The 21,821-nt window shown below is 44.0% G+C and overlaps 1 protein-coding gene and 1 long non-coding RNA gene across 9 annotated transcripts; one reads left to right on the top strand and one right to left on the bottom strand.

Moving 5' to 3' along the window:
• The first annotated feature begins 4,334 nt into the window (after positions 1–4,334).
• LOC106578261 (uncharacterized) lies at positions 4,335–8,661 on the top strand. 4 transcript variants are annotated; one of them, XR_001322398.2, is made up of 4 exons: positions 6,648–7,142; positions 7,229–7,426; positions 7,538–7,651; positions 7,952–8,005. It is a non-coding gene; the product is annotated as an uncharacterized lncRNA (long non-coding RNA). The 4 variants fall into 4 exon arrangements; XR_001322397.2 differs by having other exon boundaries at positions 6,653–7,142; positions 7,556–7,651; positions 7,952–8,661; XR_006760647.1 differs by lacking the exon at positions 7,952–8,005 and adding an exon at positions 4,335–6,634 and having other exon boundaries at positions 6,929–7,142; positions 7,229–7,887.
• Positions 8,662–8,943: 282 nt separating this feature from the next.
• LOC106578258 (GATOR complex protein WDR24) lies at positions 8,944–16,139 on the bottom strand. Of its 5 annotated transcripts, none has more exons than XM_014156919.2 (12): positions 15,916–16,139; positions 15,083–15,205; positions 14,497–14,572; positions 13,669–14,152; positions 13,249–13,426; positions 12,383–13,055; positions 11,725–11,834; positions 11,500–11,621; positions 10,749–10,871; positions 10,223–10,560; positions 9,759–9,943; positions 8,944–9,600 (listed from the first exon to the last, which is right to left on the bottom strand). In XM_014156919.2, exons 4-12 carry the CDS (start codon positions 14,147–14,149, stop codon positions 9,432–9,434), a joined length of 2,379 nt encoding a protein of 792 aa, XP_014012394.1. In that variant the 5' UTR covers positions 14,150–14,152; positions 14,497–14,572; positions 15,083–15,205; positions 15,916–16,139; the 3' UTR covers positions 8,944–9,431. The 5 variants fall into 5 exon arrangements, with proteins under 5 accessions (XP_014012394.1, XP_014012396.1, XP_014012392.1 ...); XM_014156921.2 differs by having other exon boundaries at positions 10,749–10,853; XM_014156917.2 differs by having other exon boundaries at positions 10,223–10,563; positions 15,037–15,205; positions 15,916–16,138.
• Positions 16,140–21,821: the final 5,682 nt, after the last annotated feature.

Genomic DNA, 21,821 nt, shown 5'->3' with positions numbered 1-21,821 from the left:
GATTTACAAGCTAATATTGCCACTGCACCCACATTAATCACTCCTTTCAACGGCGCCCACAAGTCACGAGTCCACTTTGAGTTACTTTCAAACTCAACGGTGCACAACCTTTTCTCCACCCAACCTCAACGGTCCTCACCATATGTACTCCATCCTCTCTCTCGTCAGGTTCTATCTCTGAGCTTCTGGAGCACGTTTCCCTCTTTTTGCCTTGACGCCAACCTTCCTCACTACACTGCTTCCCTCTAGTCTACACTCAGCTGCTTTTCGGCGGTCACCACCGCACCTGCTAGCGCATTTAATTAATCCTCACTCATCACGTTCAATTTTCTTCTGTAACTCTTCCAAAAGTTCTGTGTGATCCTCTTCCATATTCACTCAAAACATGTTCCACTTTTCTCCTTTTTTTCCTTGTCTGCCATCTTCTCCTTCATCAGATCTTCCAGAAGGCTTGTGAAATCCCCCACTCCATATTTACATATTTACTCATATGTTCAATTGTCCTCCTTTTTTCCCTGTCCACATTTTACCATCAGCTTCTCTCCTGAATCAACAGCCATAGTTATGATTTTCAACTTCTGCACCCAGTACAGGCAGGCGCTCATCAACTAAACCACCCCCAAAGATTATCAGAGGACTTTCTTTAACCTGTTAGGGCTAGGGGGCAGTATTGACACGGCCGGATAAAAAACGTACCCGATTTAATCTGGTTACTACTCCTGCCCAGTAACTAGAATATGCATATAATTATTGGCTTTGGATAGAAAATACCCTAAAGTTTCTAAAACAGTTTGAATGGTGTCTGTGAGTATAACAGAACTCATATGGCAGGCCAAAACCTGAGAAGATTCCATGCAGGAAGTGGCCTGTCTGACAAGTTGTGTTTCATCTTGGCTCTTTTTATTGAAGACTGAGGATCTTTGCTATAACGTGACACTTCCTACGGCTCCCATAGGCTCTCAGAGCCCGGGAAAAAGCTGAACGATATCGAGGCAGCCTCTGGCTGAAACACATTATCGCGTTTGGCAAGTGGCCGATCAGAGTACTATAGGCTTAGGCGCGTGCCCGAGTCGACCCCATGCTTTATTTTCTTTCGTCTGTTTACCTAAACGCAGATTCCCGGTCGGAATATTATGGCTTTTTTATGAGAAAAATGGCATAAAAATTGATTTTAAACAGCGGTTGACATGCTTCGAAGTACGGTAATGGAATATTTAGAATTTTTTTGTCACGAATTGCGCCATGCTCGTCACCCTTATTTACCCTTTCGGATAGTGTCTTGAACGCACGAACAAAACGCCGCTATTTGGATATAACTATGGATTATTTTGAACCAAACCAACATTTGTTATTGAAGTAGAAGTCCTGGGAGTGCATTCTGACGAAGACAGCAAAGGTAATAACATTTTTCTTATAGTAAATCTGACTTTGGTGAGTGCTAAACTTGCTGGGTGTCTAAATAGCTAGCCCTGTGATGCCGGGCTATCTACTGAGAATATTGCAAAATGTGCTTTCACCGAAAAGCTATTTTAAAATCGGACATATCGAGTGCATAGAGGAGTTCTGTATCTATAATTCTTAAAATAATTTTTATGCTTTTTGTGAACGTTTATCGTGAGTAATTTAGAAAATTCACCGGCAGTGTTCGGTGGGAATGCTAGTCACATGCTAATGTAAAAAGCTGGTTTTTGATATAAATATGAACTTGATTGAACAAAACATGCATGTATTGTATAACATAATGTCCTAGGGTTGTCATCTGATGAAGATCATCAAAGGTTAGTGCTACATTTAGCTGTTGTTTGGGTTTATGTGACATTATATGCTAGCTTGAAAAATGGGTGTCTGATTATTTCTGGCTGGGTACTCTGCTGACATAATCTAATGTTTTGCTTTCGTTGTAAAGCCTTTTTGAAATCGGACAGTGTGGTTAGATTAATGAGAGTCTTGTCTTTAAAATGGTGTAAAATAGTCATATGTTTGAAAAATTGAAGTTTTTGCATTTTTGAGGTATTTGAATAACGCGCCACGGGATTACACTGGCTGTTGAGTAGGTGGGACGCAAGCGTCCCACCTAGCCCATAGAGGTTAATTGGTCCGGCCATACGGAAACGAGGGGCTGAATCTGGTCACTGAGTTTCTTTAAACCCAGTGCCACAAAATTGCGAGACTTACGGGAACGCTTGCGAAACAGACCCAACCGAAGTTTGAGAAGTCAATGAAAAAGAAACAAAAAAATTCTTCCTTAGTTGTTAATTTTCTCTAAATCTAAAAGACACATCCTAGATTAGAGCCAATGTCTTAAGTAGTTGAACATGTTATTACTCCAACCTTGTGAAACTGGCACTTTTTCATTTTAGTCAAAAACAACTTTATAGGAGTGCTTTTGATTTGACGGCGCTAGAGGACCGTTAGTCCCGATGACGTGTTTCTACCAATAGTGTGTAACTGCAGCTCGCAATTCGGGGCGTTCCTGCATGTGGGCATTCCTGAACGTCCCCCCGAGCATCCCACTGGTTCATGCATGAACGCCCCCCCCCACCATCTTCATGCTTGTGTGCCACTTTTGAATGTGGGTCAAAAAGGGAAAAGAAAGTATTATGAGTTCTTTCACCCCCGCCTCCCGGTAGACAGTATGCTTCGCTACCGCCTGCCGAACACCTGCCCTCACTTTTCCGCAGAGTACTACGGAAATAAAGGCAAGGGACACGTCTACCGGTAGCCCCGCCTCCCACTAGCACAGCAGGCGGGACGCTGGGACGACACCGTGTGCTAGCTAACTAGCTAGTTTGCTAGTTAGTGACATCTTGTGCTAGCTGCACACAGTGTCGCCCTCTCCTCCCGCCTGCTGTGTACCCGAGAAAACCGTGCCCGACAGGGACAAAGGACACTGTCTACCGGTCACCCCCACATCCTAGTTAGCGACACATTTCCTCCCGCCTGCTGTGTACCGGAGAAAACCCTGCCTGAACATGTGGGGGCGAATGACAGCTACTACTAGCTACTCAGGTACATAGTGGTGGCAGGTGGCCTGGTGGTTAGAGCGTTGGGCCAGTAACCGAAAGGTTGCTGGATCGAATCCCCGAGCTGACAAGGTAAAACAAAATCTGTCGTTCTGCCCCTGAACAAGGCTGTTAACCCACTGTTCCCCATTAGGCTGTCATTGTAAATAAGAGTTTTTTCTTAACTGACTTGCCTAGTTAAATAAAGGTAAAATGTAATAATAATAATTAAAAAACATAGCAGGTGGGAGCGACACTGCTTGCTAGTGTTAGGTTGCGTCAATTCGAATCTGGTATTAGAACAAAAACAGTCAGCACAGAGCAACTTCTGTTTCTTTGTATTTTAATTAATGCAATGATTTATAAATGGTAAGTTTGATGTTCGTATATACGGGCTCACTGTGACACTACGCAGGGCAAAACAGAGAACTAACTGTTCAAACACAAAGTTCTTCTTTAAAATACTCGGACAGAGATAGTTCCCGCTCGGAGCGGGCCTGTCAGACTAGAGGCTGAGTGTGGTTTAGACTTACTCAGCCTATCGTAGGCGCACAGGCTGGTCCCAGCCTCCTGGCGCATCACTGTTGCCAAGCATAGTTGTCTTCTAGCTTATCTTCGTGTGTGTACCCGAGAGTCATACACCCAAGGACAGTGTCTGTTTTTATGCTACAGTTAGGACAGTTTCTGCTTTTGTGCTACAGCTATCTTCCATTCTACCAGTCCCTCACGTACACATGTCCTTGAGTGGTTCCACAACCAGGCAGTGTGTGTGTGTGTCACGGGTCTACTCAGCCTACACCCTAGCTGCCCAGCAACCCTCCAGTTAGTCACGTCTATTCTATGTTAATGCAATACAAACCTGTTATGTTTAACATTAATGTATTCATATGCTATGCAACACATCTAGTTTAACGAAATATAACCCAACACTAGTTAGCACACTTGTTGCCCCATCTGCAGTGTACCGGAGTCCTCCTTAGGACTAGCTGGTTAAGCTAGCACAGTGTCCTTCGCTCCTGCCCTTCCAAATGCCTTTAACAGATCTGCGGGGAAACAGTGCCCGCAATTCCAATAGAAGTATAAAAGAGTGCTTCCACATGCAGGAATGTCCCGAATTGCAGGCCCGAGTTGCACCCTTATCGTTTCTAAGCATGAGCTTAGCTAGCCAACGTTGCCTACAAGTGTGATGGGGGATTTCTATTGGATACGCAATTTTTAGCCTATCTTCATATTATACTGTCTTTGATCTGGTCGTGGCCAGACTGTATCGGTCAGTGCTTTCCGGACTCCTTGGGACTCAAAAGAACAGACAATGACTTTTCTGTTTCACCATTCACGCCACCCTGTCTGCGTTGCACTAAACGATGAGCATCACAAACACCAGGAATCTAGGAAACAGCACTTTCACATTTACCGCTAACCCAGTAATCACTCCTTTCAATGGTGCCCTTTTCTTGAGAGCAAAACAAGTCACATCTCTTGTTCCAATTCGTTTGGCGCGAAGCACCTACTCCCTCTGACCAGCAGAAGCACAAACAATCATCACAAGACCACTTTGGGTTACCTTCAGCGATTCCACAGCACCCAACTCCGTTTTCACCCACCCTGAAACCACAAATGGATCAGCCAAAAGGCAGTAGCCCACCTTCAAAAATGTCACTCCTACTGTCACAGACTCATCTTTATCCTGACCATCGATGCAAACCTCATGCTCCAAGGATTAACACAGCTGCCACCTCCGATAATTCGCCCTCACTCACTTCCATTTCTCCTCCAGATCTCAATCCAGCGTACGACTCACTCTGCTTACACTTTCTAACATTCTTCTTTGACATACCATCTTCCTCCCACTCTCTCTTTGACCTCCTCTGCCTCTTTTTCCCTCCATTCCTCTTCTGTATTCCAAGTATATATCTCCTTATGATAATATTGCACTTCTACATATCTCATTCTTAGATGCCATTTTCATCCTCAATCATTTTTTTCTGGCTAAGACCCTTTCGATCCATGTTTACTGTTACAAGCTCCCAATCAGCTCCTCCTCCTTCTTTAAATTTATATGGCAGATCATATCCAACTGAACGGTGCATACACCGCCACCTACTGTACTGGAGTGTGAGGCCGGTCTCCCTATAGATGGGTTAGGTGAAAACGTCACGAGCATGCTTCAATGGGTCAGAAGTCCGTTGTTGTTGTGATTTCTGGATGGCCAGATAGCTACGAACAATGACAAGAAACTGCCATGTGGGTTATCGTAAATTACTCCTTTCATCTTGTTCTTGATACAATGTATTGTTTTGAGGTGTTTTGGCTGATATATTTGTTGTCAATAAACATTGGAGACAAAATATAGTTTACATGTTGTCAACTAAGCCAACAGTCTGTTTTGCCCTATAGTTGTGCACGTGTCTTTTTTTTGCCAAACAACTATTAATCTATTTCTCTTATCTAGCCAAGCGTTTTTGCCAATGGCGTAACACCCCCCCACGTAGCTCTCAAACTCTAGGCGGCCTTCTCCCTACAGTTTTCAGCCACTATCTTCACCCACGACAACCTCATGTGAACTTCATTCCCAACGCTGTGTTTTAAAGTTTAGAAACCTCAATAAATCATTGCTTGTGATATGGCTTTCGAAATATATGGCACTTATCTTTAATCAGCGAAAAATTATACTTACTGTAGCAGTTTTGCATAGATCCATACTGCTATGGGTACTTCCATCCGACAAAGCTACACTTCCGCTACACTTTCCGAATTACACTTACAAACAGGTGTTCGGAGCATGCTAAATAGTTAAATAGCACAGGTGGCTGCCTCTTGTCTTCCATAAACAAGCGCTGTAACATGGAGATATGGCCCTGTGGGAACACTAACCCTATCAAGGTGTGCATCAATTTAACCATATATATTCTTTTAGCTGATATGAAAGATAAGGTCCTCATGCTTCCCAAACCGTACTGCAAGCAACACGTTTTAATGTTTCGATTGAGTGTCAGGGCTCTTAACAAAACTTCCCCGTTACGCCACTTGTTTTCGCCTACTGTTCTAGAATGTGAAATCATTACACTTTGTGACACAAAGGGAAGGGAAAAAGGATAGGGAAGAAAAATTGCCCTACCAACTAACATGACACCCATTAAAACCTCACCACTATTCCACTACTTGGCCCTATTTGATCCTACACCAGGCTGGCTGCCTGGGAGGATGGGACACTATCATTCAACACACCTTGTAACTCTTCTGCAGTAAAATCTCGTACAGCTAAATACTTCTCTGTGGCGGCCACCACTATATCTATTTTCTGTGATTTCCTTTCCATTTCTGTGTTACAGTTGATAACCATGGCTATGAACACTAAGAAGCCAACCTTACTGAAATACATGTTCATTTTTATCACTCTCTATTGCCTCTGTCTACTCACAGGGAGCCTCTTAGGATCCCTCGCCCTGGATCAGTTCCTCAGTTCCAATGCCACGTGCCATTCCAAAAATGGCTACGGTGACTACTGCTAGCTAGCTAGAAGAAAAGGGCAGTTTTCTGGGAAAACTAGCAGTATTTCAATCTTCTCAACGGAGCAGTGTGGATAAAGGTACAATTTGGAGTACAGTGGCATATCCCATCCCTGCATTGAGGTATGTTTTCCGACCAATATCTCGCGCTGGCTCCACAGTGTCTTAATGTAACCATGATTGTGTTCAGACCCCAGTGCAGCTCACTTTAAACAAGCGTAACGGTGGGGTCGGTATCTTATTGCAAATAGCTAGCTAGTTGGTAGCGTTTAGTCCCATCCCCCAAAAAGGGCGCAACAAATTAGCTTGGCCTGTTTTGTAAGCTAGCTACAGAAGAGTTGGTTACAGCACATACAGTATGGGACCAGGCTAAAGTTGGCTAGCTAGAAACAATTTCTCCACTGCTTTCTTTCTTAGTTGGGCACCTGTGTGCAGATTGCAGCTCTGTGCTGGGGTAAGAATGTCGGACTAGAGCGATGATGCGAGTGAATCGGAGCAGTTTGGTGTCAGCCTCTCCCTGTGGCTAGGGGACATTAACACTTTAGTACGACCTGAGGAATTGGATGTTCCACTCCACCACCACACTGCCTGCTACATTAGCCAGTATGATGTAGCATCAGTGTATTAAAAAGTGAGTACCTCATCAATGTTGAATTTGGTGTGAGAGATGCTTCTCACAACATTCATTGATAGTAATGTGATACTATGTCTTTTTAGAGGGGAGGTGAACGTGGATTAAAGAACATTGGTAGCTGGACTCCGCTGATGTATGCTTCATAGATTGGGCATGTCAACATTGCTAATCTCTTGCTGGAAGCTGAAGTGAAGGGCAATGCCACCACTGGCAAAGGCCTGACACCCCTTATGCTGGCAGCGAGCTGTGGGAATGAAAACCCTGGATACTTCCTAATGCAGGTCAGATTTACTTCTCTGAATCAAATATTGTTTTAATTTGTAACGCAAATTAACCTCAAGTTTAGGTTGAACGTTAGTGTAATGGGTGATGGTGTTGTACATTATGGAAAGATTTCTCCCAAAAACAAGGTGCTGAGTTGGAGCTGAAGACTCAAGGCTGGACAGCCCTGCTCCACTGCATCAGCAGATGGTTAAGTTCCTGCTGGCCCATAATGCCAATGTAAAGTGAGTATCTTCAGTTAATGAATACAACCACAACAATCTATGTCCAACTACTCAATCATGAGGTGTGTAATGACACATTTCTCACCTGCAGAGAGCCAGGGTCTGGCTTCACTACCTCATGAAGCTGGTTGAGAGAATGCCAAGATTAGCTACTCTGTTTAATAACACTTTTTTGGTTACTACATGATTCCATGTGTGTTATTTCATAGTTGATGTCTTTTATTATACAATGTAGAAAATAGTTTAAAAAAGAAACCCTGGAATGAGTAGGTGTGTCTAACCTTTTGACTGGTACTGTAGGACAGGTGTGCGCCTTTCCAAATCATGTCCAAACAATTGAATTGACTCCAATCAAGTTCTTGAAGCATCTCAAAGATGATCAATGAAAACAGGATGCACCGGAGCTCAATTTCAAGTCTCATAGCAAAGGATCTGAATACTTCTATAAAAGGTATTTTTTATTTATTTCTAAAAACCTGTTTTCGCTTTGTCATTGAGGTATTGTGTGTAGATGGGAGGAAAAAAATATTTTAGAATTAAGCTGTAACTTAACAAAATGTCGAAAAAGGGAAGGGGTCTGTCTGAATGCACATGCTGTGATCAGTGACGCAGCCAAACAAATTAAAGATCACTTATGTTTCTAACTAACCTGATCTTTGACAGGAAGAGAAATGTAAATTCATTTTTGATATCCCCTAAAATCAGTTGTGGTCTTTAAATTAAGATATCTTAATGTATTCTGTTTCATGTTAGGAAGTGTCATCCTTCTGAATGTAATGTCTGGAACAGAAAATCCCAAAAGAGGAAAACAATGTCCGTAACCTCCAGTGTTAATCTTTCACTACGCCTATGTTACTTGTCTCTTCTGGGATATTTCTCTCTGAACCACACAAACTTCCCATTTTATTGTGATTGATGTTTACATCTTTCTTTAAGCATGACCACAGTGAATGTAGTGTTCTGTGTGGGTGTGTAATCATAAGCTCAATAAATCCATGTTTTGCATCGTGTCAGTGAACCTATTCAATGACCAAATCTAATGCACATTTTAACTTTCCAGGCTATTATTCATCCCTAACAAAAAGTAATTTCTCAACATTTTAGTATGAAAGTTACACAAGTCTTATTAATGAATAAGATGTAAACACAATTTAACCTGTCTAATATAGTGTAACTTATTCCTTTTAAAATATTAGTTCCATAATAATTGTTATGGCAATGTGTCCCATTCAAAAGGTCACTGACAGCGGTAATACGAGTTCACATGGTTAATGGTACAGAGACAGCGGAGCTTCGGTCTAAAATGTTTTATTGCCATAGAAAACACTGCTGAACATGGAGGTCTGCCCAGCTGTGTGTGTGAGAGACAAGACCAGCTGAGCAATACATTGAAGAAATTACAAATAAAAGGCCATTTCAGCATATATATATGTACACATATACATACACACATGTATACATATTTTCACAAATGATTGTTTTCACTTAACTTCAAGTTTCTGTCATTGTCAAGGTGAGCACTGAGTAGGGCAGGGGCCCATCAAACTTTTAACAGTGCTCCATACATGTCCTCCTCTCAGACTGGTTCTGTGGATTGGACTCCAGTCTTACCCACCTGTCTTCCAATAGTAGCCATTTTGCTACCATGGCCAGACCCTTGTGGACCCCAGTCTCAGGAGACGCCAGCCTGGAGTGTGAGACCCAGGCCAGGGTGAGCCAGGCACTGAGGTGTGGTGCTCCCTCACACAGAGAGCAAGCTGGGCAAGGGTGGAGCGGAGGGTCAGGTGTACTCACACAGGTGACCGCAGCCGGCCGGGCAGTGGGAACTGCTCTTTAGCCAGTTCTTCACGTGCTCCAAGTGCCCGCCGTGACTGCAGCCCTGGCACCACACGAACAGCCCCTTCACCACGTGGTGGCACACGGCACAAACGCTGGCACACTGGTGGCATCTGGAGAATGGGCAAAGATGTCGAGTGGTAAGACATATTGGTCTAACTTCCAAATGTTCTCTTGACTTTGAGCTCTATATTGTTTCTAATAGGTTATTAACCCTTCCCTTTACTGTGTCAGGTGGGTCAAAGTTATACGTTATGGTTTTAAGTTATACCTGTCACAGAGCCAGCCCCTGTTGCTCATGGGCCGTTTGCAGTTGCTGCAGTTGACATGCAGAGTGGTGGATGTCTGGTTCAGACAGGTGATGGCGCTGCACGTGCTCAGCTTGATGACCTCGTTGGACACGTTCCACAGCTCGAAACGCTGCAGCAAGTCAATGTAGGACATGTACCAGTGCTCCTGAAATAGGGTCACCTCTATTATTAGAACATGCCGAAATGAACAACATATTTGCCAGCTTGGAGAATATTCAGATTACCAAGACTACTCTCCATCATAACTTTTTCTATCAAGCAATCAGCCATGTTAAATCGTTCAAATAGAATTCTCAAGAGCATCCCAATAAATTTTATGCAACGCATAATCATAGAATCTGGATTCTACTTCAGGAACCGACCATAGATTAACATTATTATAGTGTTATAGAACACTATGACAACTTATATCCCTAGCTCTGACCTGAGTGAGGTCGTCAATCTCCTTGCGGATGCGGTCTCCCAGGACGATGAGCACCGAGACAGCCATCTGCACATCGCCCTGCTCGGCATAATGGCTCAGCATCTCCCTGACCACAGGGCAGAAGAAGTGGGCAGGAAGGTGGGGACTGAACAGTGGCTGGGAGATTGAGATCAGGGAGAAGGACTCGATGGGCGTCAAGCACATGACCTCTGCCTCATTTCCGCTGGCATGCGGCGAGTCGGCCTTGTCCTGCTGCAGGTGCTCCGGCGCCAACGGGTTATCCATGATCTCGTGGCGCAGTGGGAAGGCCTCCTGGGGGAGCGTGTACTCCTGCTCTTCTGCTGAAAACACCAGAGAGAAGAACATGCTCAGAAAGTACTTGGGGTAGATCATAGTCCAGCCCTCAATCATGGCTGTAACTTACATTTTTTATGACAATAGACATGTAAGGTTAGTGGTGGCTAGTGGCTACATCCAAGTTGTCAGTGTTGAATGTATAGGACCTATATAGGGGTCAGAGACTCACCGGCCTGGTTGTCGTGCTCCATAGAGTAAAGGTCATCGTCGTCCAGCTCAGCATCACCAAACATGTACTCCGCCTGGCCCTCACTTCCCTCTGTCTCTTCATTCTCTGCAGTGGGACAAATATCTATATTTTTTACTCATCTAGCATAGTAAGTCACATGTTACTAAATGTAGTTCACAAGAACCACCTACACTGAATGTACAAAACATTAGGTACACCTACTCTTTCCATGATAGACTGACCAGGTGAATCGAGGTGAAAGCTATTGACGTCACTTGTTAAATCCACTTCAATCAGTGTCGAAGGGTTGGAGGCAGGTTTTTTAAGCCTTGAGACATGGATTGTGTATGTGTGCCATTCAGAGAGTGAATGGGCAAGACAAAATATTTAAGTGCCTTTGAACGGGGTATGGTAGGAGGTGCTAGGGGCGCCGGTTTGTGTGTGTCAAGAACACTGCTGGGTTTCACGCTCAACAGTTTCCTGTGTGTATAAAAAAAATGGTCCACCACCCAAAGGACATCCAGCCAACTTGACACAACCGTGAAAAGCATTGGAGTCAACATGGGCCAGCATTCTTGTGGAACACTTTCAACACCTTGAAGAGTCCATGCCCTGACAAATTGAGGCCGTTCTGAGGGAAAAGAGGGGTGCAACTCAATATTAGGCAGGTGTTCCTAATGTTTTGTACACTGTTTATGTTTATTAATTTCTTCAGTGAAGTGGGAGCAGCTTGAGTTTAGAGCTCACTCACCATCGTTGTTGCTGTTGATTAGGGAGTTCCCAAGCTCTAGGTGAATGTTGTCCTGTCTGCTCTCTCCTTTACTGCGGTCCAGCCTGCTCTCCGTCCCCATGCCCATCTCCTTCATACTGAAACTAGGGCAGACAAAAAAAAGGATTAAAGATTTTACTTTTAAGTCTTTAGTTTGTCCACACAATTGTACAGCCTATGCGTTTATGTGAAGCATGTGGGAAGTACCTGTTCATTAAAGGAAGGGTGCCCAGTTTGCCAATGTGATTTGGACCCGGCGTTGAGAGGTTCGCTGGGTCTGAGAACATGATCCGAAGCATCGTCCATGTAGTGGAAACCTTCAAGTGGGGGGGGGGATATGAAAGAGGTTTGCTATTGATCATCAAAACTCGACTTAGTTCCTCAAATGTTGAATTAGATATACACCACCGTTCAAAAGTTTGGGGTCACTTAGAAATGTCCTTGTTTTTGAAAGAAAAGCTAATTTTTTGTCCTTTAAAATAACATCAAATTGATCAGGAACACAATGTAGACATTGTTAATGTTGTAAATAATTATTGTAGCACGTTGTGTTAGCCTTTTAAAATTATAAACTTGGATTAGCTAACACAACGTGCCATTGGAACACAGGAGTGATGGTTGCTGATGGTACACCCATGTAGATATTCCATAAAAATCAGCCATTTCCAGCTACAATAGTCCTTTACAACATTAACAATGTCTACACTGTATTTCTGATCTATTTGATGATATTTTAATGGACAATTTCTTTTGCTTTTCTTTCAAAAACAAGGACATTTCTAAGTGACCCAAACTTTTGAATGGTAGTGTATATATTATTCCCCCCAATGAATGCAGCTCATCTCTTAAGGGCAGTCTGACTGACCTGAGGTCTGTTGAGCTCCTTGGCCATCTTGGCATTGTGGTCACACAACTCGGCAAAGGGTTTGCCGCTGAGGAGGTAGAGGCGTGCCGTCTTGACAAACCAGTCCATGCGCCTGCACTCCAAAGACGACTCAAACACACTGAGGGCGCTGGAGACGTGGGCAAACTGCTCTGTCAGGTCGGGCTTTTTGAAGAAGAAGATGGGGTAGCGGCGGTCACCACCCGGGTACGGCTTCCTGTTGGCGTCGCAACTGATGAGGCTCTCCTTGGCAGCGAAGGCCAGGTCGCCAAACAGGCCGAAGCACAGTCCCTCAGGGTTGGCCCGGTCCACAGGCCGGCTGGCATCCTTGAACATGTGCTGGTAGAGCGTGCTGTCCTTGGAACCTGACAGTAGGAAGTAGGGGTCGTGCTGGTGGCGCCACACAATACCTGTGGTCACGTCCTTGTGCTCCTCGAAGGTGGCAAAGGGGATGAAGGGCCTCCGGATGTCCCACACATAGATGTTGTGGTCCACCATCATGGAGCAGGTGGCCAGGTGCCACTTCCTCTCAGGACGCCACTTGACCCGGGCCACCGAGGCGATAGTCTGGACACAATAGATCTCCTTGGCCCGGTTGGTGGTCATGTCCCACACCTTCACCATCTTGTCCCGGCCACCAGTGGCCAGCCAGCCCCTGCAGACAGAGACCAATACATTAGCAATGCACAATCATTTAAGTGAATTAACAGCCACACTGTAAGCAAGAATGATTACTGCATCTAAAGAAAATTCACTTTAGATTAATGGTCAACCAATGCAAACATCAATGTTTTTTCAACATGTATTGACATGTCTTTCACTAAATTTTCTCTAAAGTCTCTCCCTACCTGTCATCAGGGTGCCAGTCACAGCAAAACACAGGTCCGGTGTGGGCTGTGAACATCCTCTCATACCGGTCTGGCCTCCGTATGTCCCACAGCTGAACATTACCGTTCTCAAAGGAAGCAGCGAAAGTAAAGTAATCCTTCATGCTAAACTGAACATCTCTTACACTCTCTGACTGACCTGAGAGAAATAAAATAGGAAAAAAAAAAATAAGTCCTCAGGCCAGGTTCATTCCCATGTCATATGTCAAAACGTGCGGTTTAAGATACTGTCTGAAAAATGTCATTTAAGACAGTAGTAACAAATAAGATGCTGTTTGTTTTGTAGCCCAGAGGCATTCCTGGACATAAGCAGGTAGGTATTTTGAAGGTGTTACTCCTGTGTTAAACCTCAGAGTGCAAAGAGTCCCCACACACACATACCTGAGAAGGTGCTGACAGACTCTTTCTTGCGCAGGTCGAAGCACTTCATGTAGCCGTCCTGGGAGCCACTAAGCAGCATGTAGACTTCGGTGGGGTGGAAGCACACCTTATTGACTGTGCGCTTGTGCTCTGTGAACAGCTGGTCCTGCTTGTTGCGCGACGGTTTGCCCAGGTTCCAGGTGACTACTGCCCCGTTGGTGGCAGCCGTGGCCAGCAGGTTCTCCTCCATCTGGTGCCACATGACGTCGGCGCAGCTGAAGTTGAGCGAGGGCTTGCGGCCCACGCGCAGGTTGAGCTTCTCCACAAACTGCTCCTCCTCCAGGCCGTAGATCTTGAAGATATTGCGGCCGGCCACCACCACCTGCGTGGCATCGCGGCACACACTGATGGCGTTGGCGGGCGCGTCCAGGTGGCAGAACATGGTGCGCCCGCTGATGGCGCTGCTGCCTAGGGCCGTAGTGACCCGAGACATCTTCTCCATGGCCTGGTTGGGGACATAGAAGGGTGGTTTGGTTCAGGAAAGGTGCTAGACTCAAAGCAGCAGAGGTACACAACAAGCAAACAAAAATTGATTATGCAGATTCCAAATAACTGTTTTTCAATGGCAAAGTCAGAACAGCATTCAACAACCACCACATTTCTAATACATGGACAAAGTCATTCTAGCTTATTGGGAAATTCTAAAAGAATGCCCCTAGTTCCACCAGAAGATGGCACTACACCTATGAGGTGAGCTCAGTTTGGTACTTGAGCCGTGCTGCTGGCAGTGGTCTGTCACATATTTATATGACCCTCTAATCTCTCTCTAATTAATTCCAATGGACTTACTTCAAATAGCAGCGGTGGTCTTCTCTGCCTCTAAAGAAACACGGAGGCCTCCTCATACAGTCCTGACAGAAGTTACCTGAGAAAAGGGACATTATCATCACTTTGTATTGGTCACATACACATTTAGCAGATGTTATTGCGGGTGTAGCAAAATGCTTGTGTTCCTAGCTCAAACACTGTAGTAATATCTAACAATATACACAAATGTAAAAAGTACAAAAATGGAATTAATAAATCATCCACTTCAACAATTATCCACACTTATGTTCATGTTGTAGAGCTGAGAAAGGTAACCCACTTAAGTGTCTGTAGGTTTTTGCTCCAACCAGCCAGCCACGACCTGATAGAACCAAGGCCTAACCAGTCTCTACTAAGACAATGTTCCTTCCTGTTCAGGTGTTGATGTCCAAGCTGGAGCAAAAAGCTTGACTGTCATAGCAACTCTTCAAGATCAAAGTTCTCTCAAGAGTAGCTACACTGATACATCAAATATTGCAACCAGATTGAACATTCACATTAAGTTATAGTAAAACAGCTTACCTACAACCCAATAGTCTTCTATAAAATGGCTTAAGAGAATATTCACCTCCATTTTCCAGAGGTGAATGGCAGACTGCTTAATGCTCCCAGCTCTCCAGAGTCCAGAGTGATTATAACAGAGGGGCCCTGGTTGAGGTTGGACCACAGCAAAGAATGACACACTAAGGTGCTGAAAGAGGAGGGAGAGCCTTGTTATGGTTTATGCAGCTTTACTCCATACTAAAGCTAATTATCCTGGACAGTCTGGAAACACACACTATACTTTGTCATTTGGGTCCCTAAGCCTAGAGTAATTGTTGATGATGACATTAGCATGACCACAGTCCATGACCTATGGTCAGGTCTGGTATAGGGGTGAGCATGAGTTTAACAACATAAACATGGCCTGTTAACCTTGTGATAATTCCAGTTCTACCTAAAATCAAGATGCATAAACCTGAGATACACAAATTGCTTAAAACAATGTAGCCACTAAACTATGCAATGTTAAGGGACGTTGATTGTCATTTGAAGTATTAATATAAATAGAGCTAAGCTAGCTAGCATCTGGCTAGGGTGGCTGTCATGCAAATTTTGGTGTTTATGTTCTCAGAATTACCTTACACCAAACACAACATGACAGACACACAGCCAATGAGTGCACATCAATATCGAACATTTGTCTTCTAATTTGCAGGTAGAAATCACCTGGGAGCCAGATACAAATCTAGGTAGCTGGCTTGTTAAAGTAACTAGTTGCAACATCACAGTCAGATAACCAATGTTGCTAAATCTTTCACTAGCAGGTTCAGAACATTAGCGTGACGAGATATTTACTGTTATTTCTCTACATAAATGTTCTCAGCACACAATAATTGGCCCTAATTTTGTAGGACTTACCTTGCTTCTAAACAACAACAAATAATTCACGGCACTGGAGAACCGGAAGTTATAAGTGTCATTCACATGAATTTAACAAAAAACAAGCATTACAAAACGGAAGTACATGCTCTAAAAGGAATTCACTCATCATCACGTTTTCATTTTCTTCTTCTTCTTCGATATCATGGCGGTCCACAAACAATCGTTTAAGTGCATGCCGCCACGTACTGTGCTGGAATGTACGACCAATCAATAAATTAGCCATGGCTCTGTGAGTGAGCAAGATTGAGCTAGCATAATGGTGAACACTTGAACCGGATCTTACCTTCTCTATCAAACATATTTACATTTTTTGTATTTTATTATGTTTTTCTCAATAATTTAGAATAGTAGGGTGGAAATGTATGAGTGGGACATACAGACGAACAACATGAAACATGACAAATAGATACAACTGAGTGTTTATATTTATTTAGCTTCGCACAATTGTTTTCCCACCAAAGAAATTATGACACTTCCTGAATATGGTATCATTGTAGGAAGTGGTTGTTTTCTTCAATGGAGAATTACAACAAACTAACAGGGTGGAACGTGGTATCAGGGACAAACAGAAAATCTTAAATAAAATAAAATAAATGCATTAATCATGAAAAAAAATTATTGATGAAAGATACTTTAACTATCACTATTAAATAATGAAGAAACATTTTATTATTTTAAGGCTTATACCGAAGTCTACGTGCTGCTCCCTAATCTTACAACATTTGCACACACTGTATATAGACTTTTCTATTGTGTTATTGAATGTACGTTTGTTTATCCCATGTGTAACTCTGCTGTTTGTGTCGCACTGCTTTGCTCTATCTTGGTCAGGTCGCAGTTGTAAATGAGAACTTGTTCTCAACTGGCCTACCTGGTTAAATAAAGGTGAAATTAAAATAAAATAAATAAATAACACCTGGGGACATGGCAAAAACATCTACATCCACTGACAAAAAGTGTTTAAAATGCATAAAATTCCCTTTCAGGATCCATATTTGGTGTTTTAAAGACTTCTGGAATCCACATTTTACACTAAATAAGAACTGATATTTCCTGGGGAAAGCCTTTGGTTTTTGCGCAGTAATAAGCTGTCGTAGGGTAAACCTTGTCCTTTAACGCAATATTTTTTGGTCCTATAGAGTCGACAGTAAGATAATTTGTTTCTAAAAATCTTAAATAAAATAAATACATTAATCATGAAATTAAAGGAAGGGACCTGGAGCAGGTGCTAACACAATACATCACCTTTGTTAAGGCCGCCTTTGAAGAGTTCTGTCTGCCATCCAACCAGATTAAAAACTGATGTTTGAGCAATGTGGCGCGGTCCTCCTCAAATGCTTTTCTCTCGTGGCTCAGTCTTATGGCTGCCTCTGTGGCTGCCATAAGTGGCTGCCTTATGGCTGCCTCTGTCACCAAAGTTTCCAGAATTCTTGAAGCATCCCAGGATTCCGACAAAGAGTCGTTTGGGTTTCCAAACGTTTCCAAAGGTAGGAAGCAAGAGTATTGATGTGTTAGGGTGGAAAGTGGTGATTGTGTTTGATGAGACCACATGGCCTCATTTACACCCTATCTAACTAACTATTGCCATAGAGCAATAGGTAGGTGAAGTCAAATTAGTTTGGTTCATTGGAAATGGTCAATTGTTCATATGTTGTGGTAGCCAGGCTCAGTAAGAGAAGATTCTGAAAATGGAAAAGCTTAATGGGAAGAAATTAAAAGCCATGCTCCTTTATTTCATCCTTCAGCCCATACACCGTGTCTACAAGAGTCTTCTAAAAGGCACCTCTTACTAGGAATGACCCAGAACCGACATTAGGTCCTCTTAGTACAGGAGCAGCCGTGGAAGCTCCATCATTCCACACTGTAGTTCCACCAATCTGTCGTACAGGCTCAACATACAATACAGCATGACTAATTATATATCCCTGAGCCTCTCTAGCCTCTTTTTGCACCTGGCATTCACCAAATGATGCACAATGTTCCCCCACACAATTACAACACTTAACCTTCACTTTGCTCCCACATTCACCGTAATCATGTTCCCCTCCACACTTGGCACATCTTTTCTTTCCTTTACATTGAACAGCTACATGTCCCATTCTTTGGCATTTAAAACACCGCAATACAGATGGGACAAATTCTCTGACATTGAAACTAAGGAATCCTCTCTGTACTTAACCTTCTCAAACCTCAGCAGCACTGATAGGCTTTCACTTCTTTGACCTTCTTTCCTACTGATCAACCTTTTGGTCTCAATCACTCTTCCCCCCTTCACATTTTCTTTAGTATCATCTACGGACATAGATATTGGGACCCCAGTGATGACTCCCCTCAGTCTAGCATAAGCACCAGGAACATGGCTTTTATATTCTTCCCATTAAGCTTTTCCATTTTCAGAATCTTCTCTTACTGAGCCTGGCTACCACAACATATGAACAATTGACCATTTCCAATGAACCAAACTAATTTGACTTCACCTACCTATTTCTCTATGGCAATAGTTAGTTAGATAGGGTGTAAATGAGGCCATGTGGTCTCATCAAACACAATCACCACTTTCCACCCTAACACATCAATACTCTTGCTTCCTACCTTGGCCGTCTTTATGCTTTCCTTACTAGATGCTCCACTGCTTACTGTATCACAATCTCTCTTCTTCCTATGTTTTTCCACTACTGACCATTACGGTCCTTGACCCTCATCCTCCCACTCCATACTATGCGAACTGACACCAATATTGGTTGCATTCCAGCACAGCTGTTGCTTCACCAACTTTTTATCCATTTCCTCCATTTCGCCCGCACTACTCGCCACCATTTCCAAATCTCTCCTCCATACATAAGACAGATGGTTACTTAAAGAAAGTAGGGTGGGCAGGCATATAACGCGAAAGTAGGGTGGTTGGGCGAATGATGCGAATGCAACATATCATACTAAATGGAGTGTCTCGGATTTACATACAGAATAATACGAAATGCTCTGAGACCAGGTTGCAGCCACACATGGTAAGTGTTTGTCTAATGTTTATTATTCTGGCATCATGACTGTCTTTGAAGTTGCAGCTGAATACATTTTTCGTGTTCTTTCATACAGTTTCAGTTCATGGGCATCCATTGAATATGCTATTTTTGGCCAAAATTAATATCAATACAGAGAGTACTGAACTGAGAATGAGGCTTGTCAACACTGGTTTCTGTTCTCCAATGCATGAAGGTTTAGACAGCGGCAGTCCTCGCAGTGTGTGTCAGGGGAAAAAGCACCCCCTCAGGAGTTTTGGGTAATAACAACATTCCCTTGTGTGTGCTGACTCCCCAGGTCTGAGGTAGTTTCAGCCCACCATTAACCCTGTACAGCAATGAATGGAGCACTATTTGCCATGCTTTTTGATTGATGTAAGTTAACATGGGATATTGAGTCTGAGACTTGTCTCCAGCCAAGTATCAAGAGCTGCATGCAGCCATCGCTGTGTGTCCTTACAAATATCACCCAACCAGAGCTGGTGAAACTGATGGAGTGGATTCTCACTGTAAGTACTGTAGTGCAGATAGATGCAGAGCCTTATTGACTCAATAGTAAGTGGTGCATGGCATTTTTTCGATGTTTCTGAAATTCAAGGTAATAATGTGAAATGAAAACATCTCCTACTAAGATAAATAAAGCTGTGCTTTACTTACTTTGCATGAGCAGAGGAATCTCTTTAAACTCCCTGCTCCCTGACTGGTTGTGAAATGTCTTGGCACTTTATCCCCTGCAGAGGGGGAAGTTCCGCCCGTGGCTGCAGCAGCTGGTGGCCACTAACAGTGAGGAGATATGGAGAACTGCTCCAGAAAGGCCTTCAGTTTCCTCCCTGACATACAGGCAGCTATCACAGAACTCAGCTCTCTCAAAGCCCTGGGCCCAGCCACCGCCTCAGGTCAGCAGCAACTAAGGGCCAGGGCAGGGGTCTGGAGTGGAAAATGCTTTTTTAGGCACTATCTAATACTTACAAATAAGGCAGATATTTTTTCTTCTTATCAAGAGTAGAAAAAAAGTAACCTCGCCAAAGTTGGTTCAGTGGCGCTCTCAATCGGATTAAGCAAGCTGAACAGAGCTCACACTGCAGCCTTAATAGACGGGGTTCCCTACCCTGTAGTTAATAGTCAGGAAATATCAGAAATCTGGCCAGGGGCCACATTAACTTGGCCTATCGCTGACAGTCCGTTTTGTTCCAGCTGTTTTGGCACCAGGAGCTCCGGAGCAGGCAGCGTTCATGGCCAACAAGGCTGTTGAAAGTGTCCCTGGACTGAGGCCCTTCCAGTACACAGCCAGACACTATGCACTCTATCTGAACAAGATGGCTTCACACACACAAATCAATCAATCAATCAATCAAATGTATTTATAAAGCCCTTCTTACATCAGCTGATATCTCAAAGTGCTGTACAGAAACCCAGCCTAAAACCCCAAACAACAAGCAATGCAAGTGTAGAAGCACGGTGGCTAGGAAAAACTCCCTAGAAAGGCCAGAACCTAGGAAGAAACCTAGAGAGGAACCAGGCTATGAGGGATGGCCAGTCCTCTTCTGGCTGTGCTGGGTGGAAATTATAACAGGACATGGCCAAGATGTTCAAATGTTCATACATGACCAGCAGGGTAAATCATAATAATCACAGCGGTTGTCAAGGGTGCAACAGGTCAGCACCTCAGGAGTAAATGGCAGTTGGCTTTTCATAGTCGATCATTCAGAGTATCTCTACCGCTCCTGCTGTCTCTAGAGAGTTGAAAACAGCAGGTCTGGAACAGGTGGCACGTCCGGTGAACAGGTCAGGGTTCCATAGCCGGAGGCAGAACAGTTGAAACTGGAGCAGCAGCACGGCCAGGTGGTCTGGGGACAGCAAGGAGTCATCAGGCCAGGTAGTCCTGAGGCATGGTCCTAGGGCTCAGGCCCTCCGAGAGAGAGAAAGAAAAAAAGAGAGAGAAAGAGAGAAAGAAAGAGAATTAGAGAGAGCATACTTAAATTCACACAGGACTCCGGATAAGACAGGAGAAATACTCCAGATATAACAGACTGACCCTAGCCCTCCGACATATAAACTACTGCAGCATAAATACTGGAGGCTGAGACAGGAGGGGTCGGGAGACACTGTGGCCCCATCCGATGATACCCCTGGACAGGACCAAACAGGCAGGACATAACCCCACCCACTTTGCCAAAGCACAGCCTCCACACCACTAGAGGGATATCTTCAACCACCAACCTACCATCCTGAGACAAGGCCGAGTATAGCCCACAAAGATCTCCGCCACAGCACAACCCAAGGGGGGGGGGACGCCAACCTCGACAGGAAGATCACGTCAGTGACTCAACCCACTCAAGTGACGCACCCCTCCTAGGGACGGCATGGAAGAGCACCAGTAAGTCAGCGGCCAGGCAGAGACAGCATGGGCGGTTCATTGCTCCAGTGCCTTTCCGTTCACCTTCACACTCCTGGGCCAGACTACACTCAATCATAGGCCCTACTGAAGAGATGAGTCTTCAATAAAGACTTAAAGGTTGAGACCGAGTCTGCGTCTCTCACATGGGTAGGCAGACCATTCCATAAAAATTTAGCTCTATAGGAGAAAGCCCTGCCTCCAGCTGTTTGCTTAGAAATTCTAGGGACAGTAAGGAGGCCTGCGTCTTGTGACCATAGCGTATGTGTAGGTATGTACGGCAGAACCAAATCGGAACGACAGGTAGGAGCAAGCCCATGTAATGCTTTGTAGGTTAGCAATACAACCTTGAAAGCAGCCCTTGCCTTAACAGGAAGCCAGTGTAGAGAGGCTAGCACTGGAGTAATATGATCAAATTTTTGGGTTCTAGTCAAGTCATTCTAGCAGCCGTGTTTAGCACTAACTGAAGT

This window comes from Salmo salar, chromosome ssa19 (assembly GCF_905237065.1).
Source record: "Salmo salar chromosome ssa19, Ssal_v3.1, whole genome shotgun sequence".
Lineage (NCBI taxonomy): Eukaryota > Metazoa > Chordata > Actinopteri > Salmoniformes > Salmonidae > Salmo > Salmo salar.
Note: the sequence above shows the minus strand (reverse complement) of the source record. Positions and strands in the feature narration are given on the sequence as shown.

Coding starts and splice junctions, on each gene's coding strand:
- LOC106578258 (XM_014156917.2), bottom strand. CDS start 14,149: ATGGAGAAGATGTCTCGGGTCACTACGGCCCTAGGCAGCAGCGCCATC. Junction 10,872..11,499: donor AATCAACAGCAACAACGATG/GTGAGTGAGCTC, acceptor TAAAAAATATAG/ATATTTGTCCCACTGCAGAG. Junction 9,601..9,758: donor AGGGGCTGGCTCTGTGACAG/GTATAACTTAAA, acceptor CCCATTCTCCAG/ATGCCACCAGTGTGCCAGCG.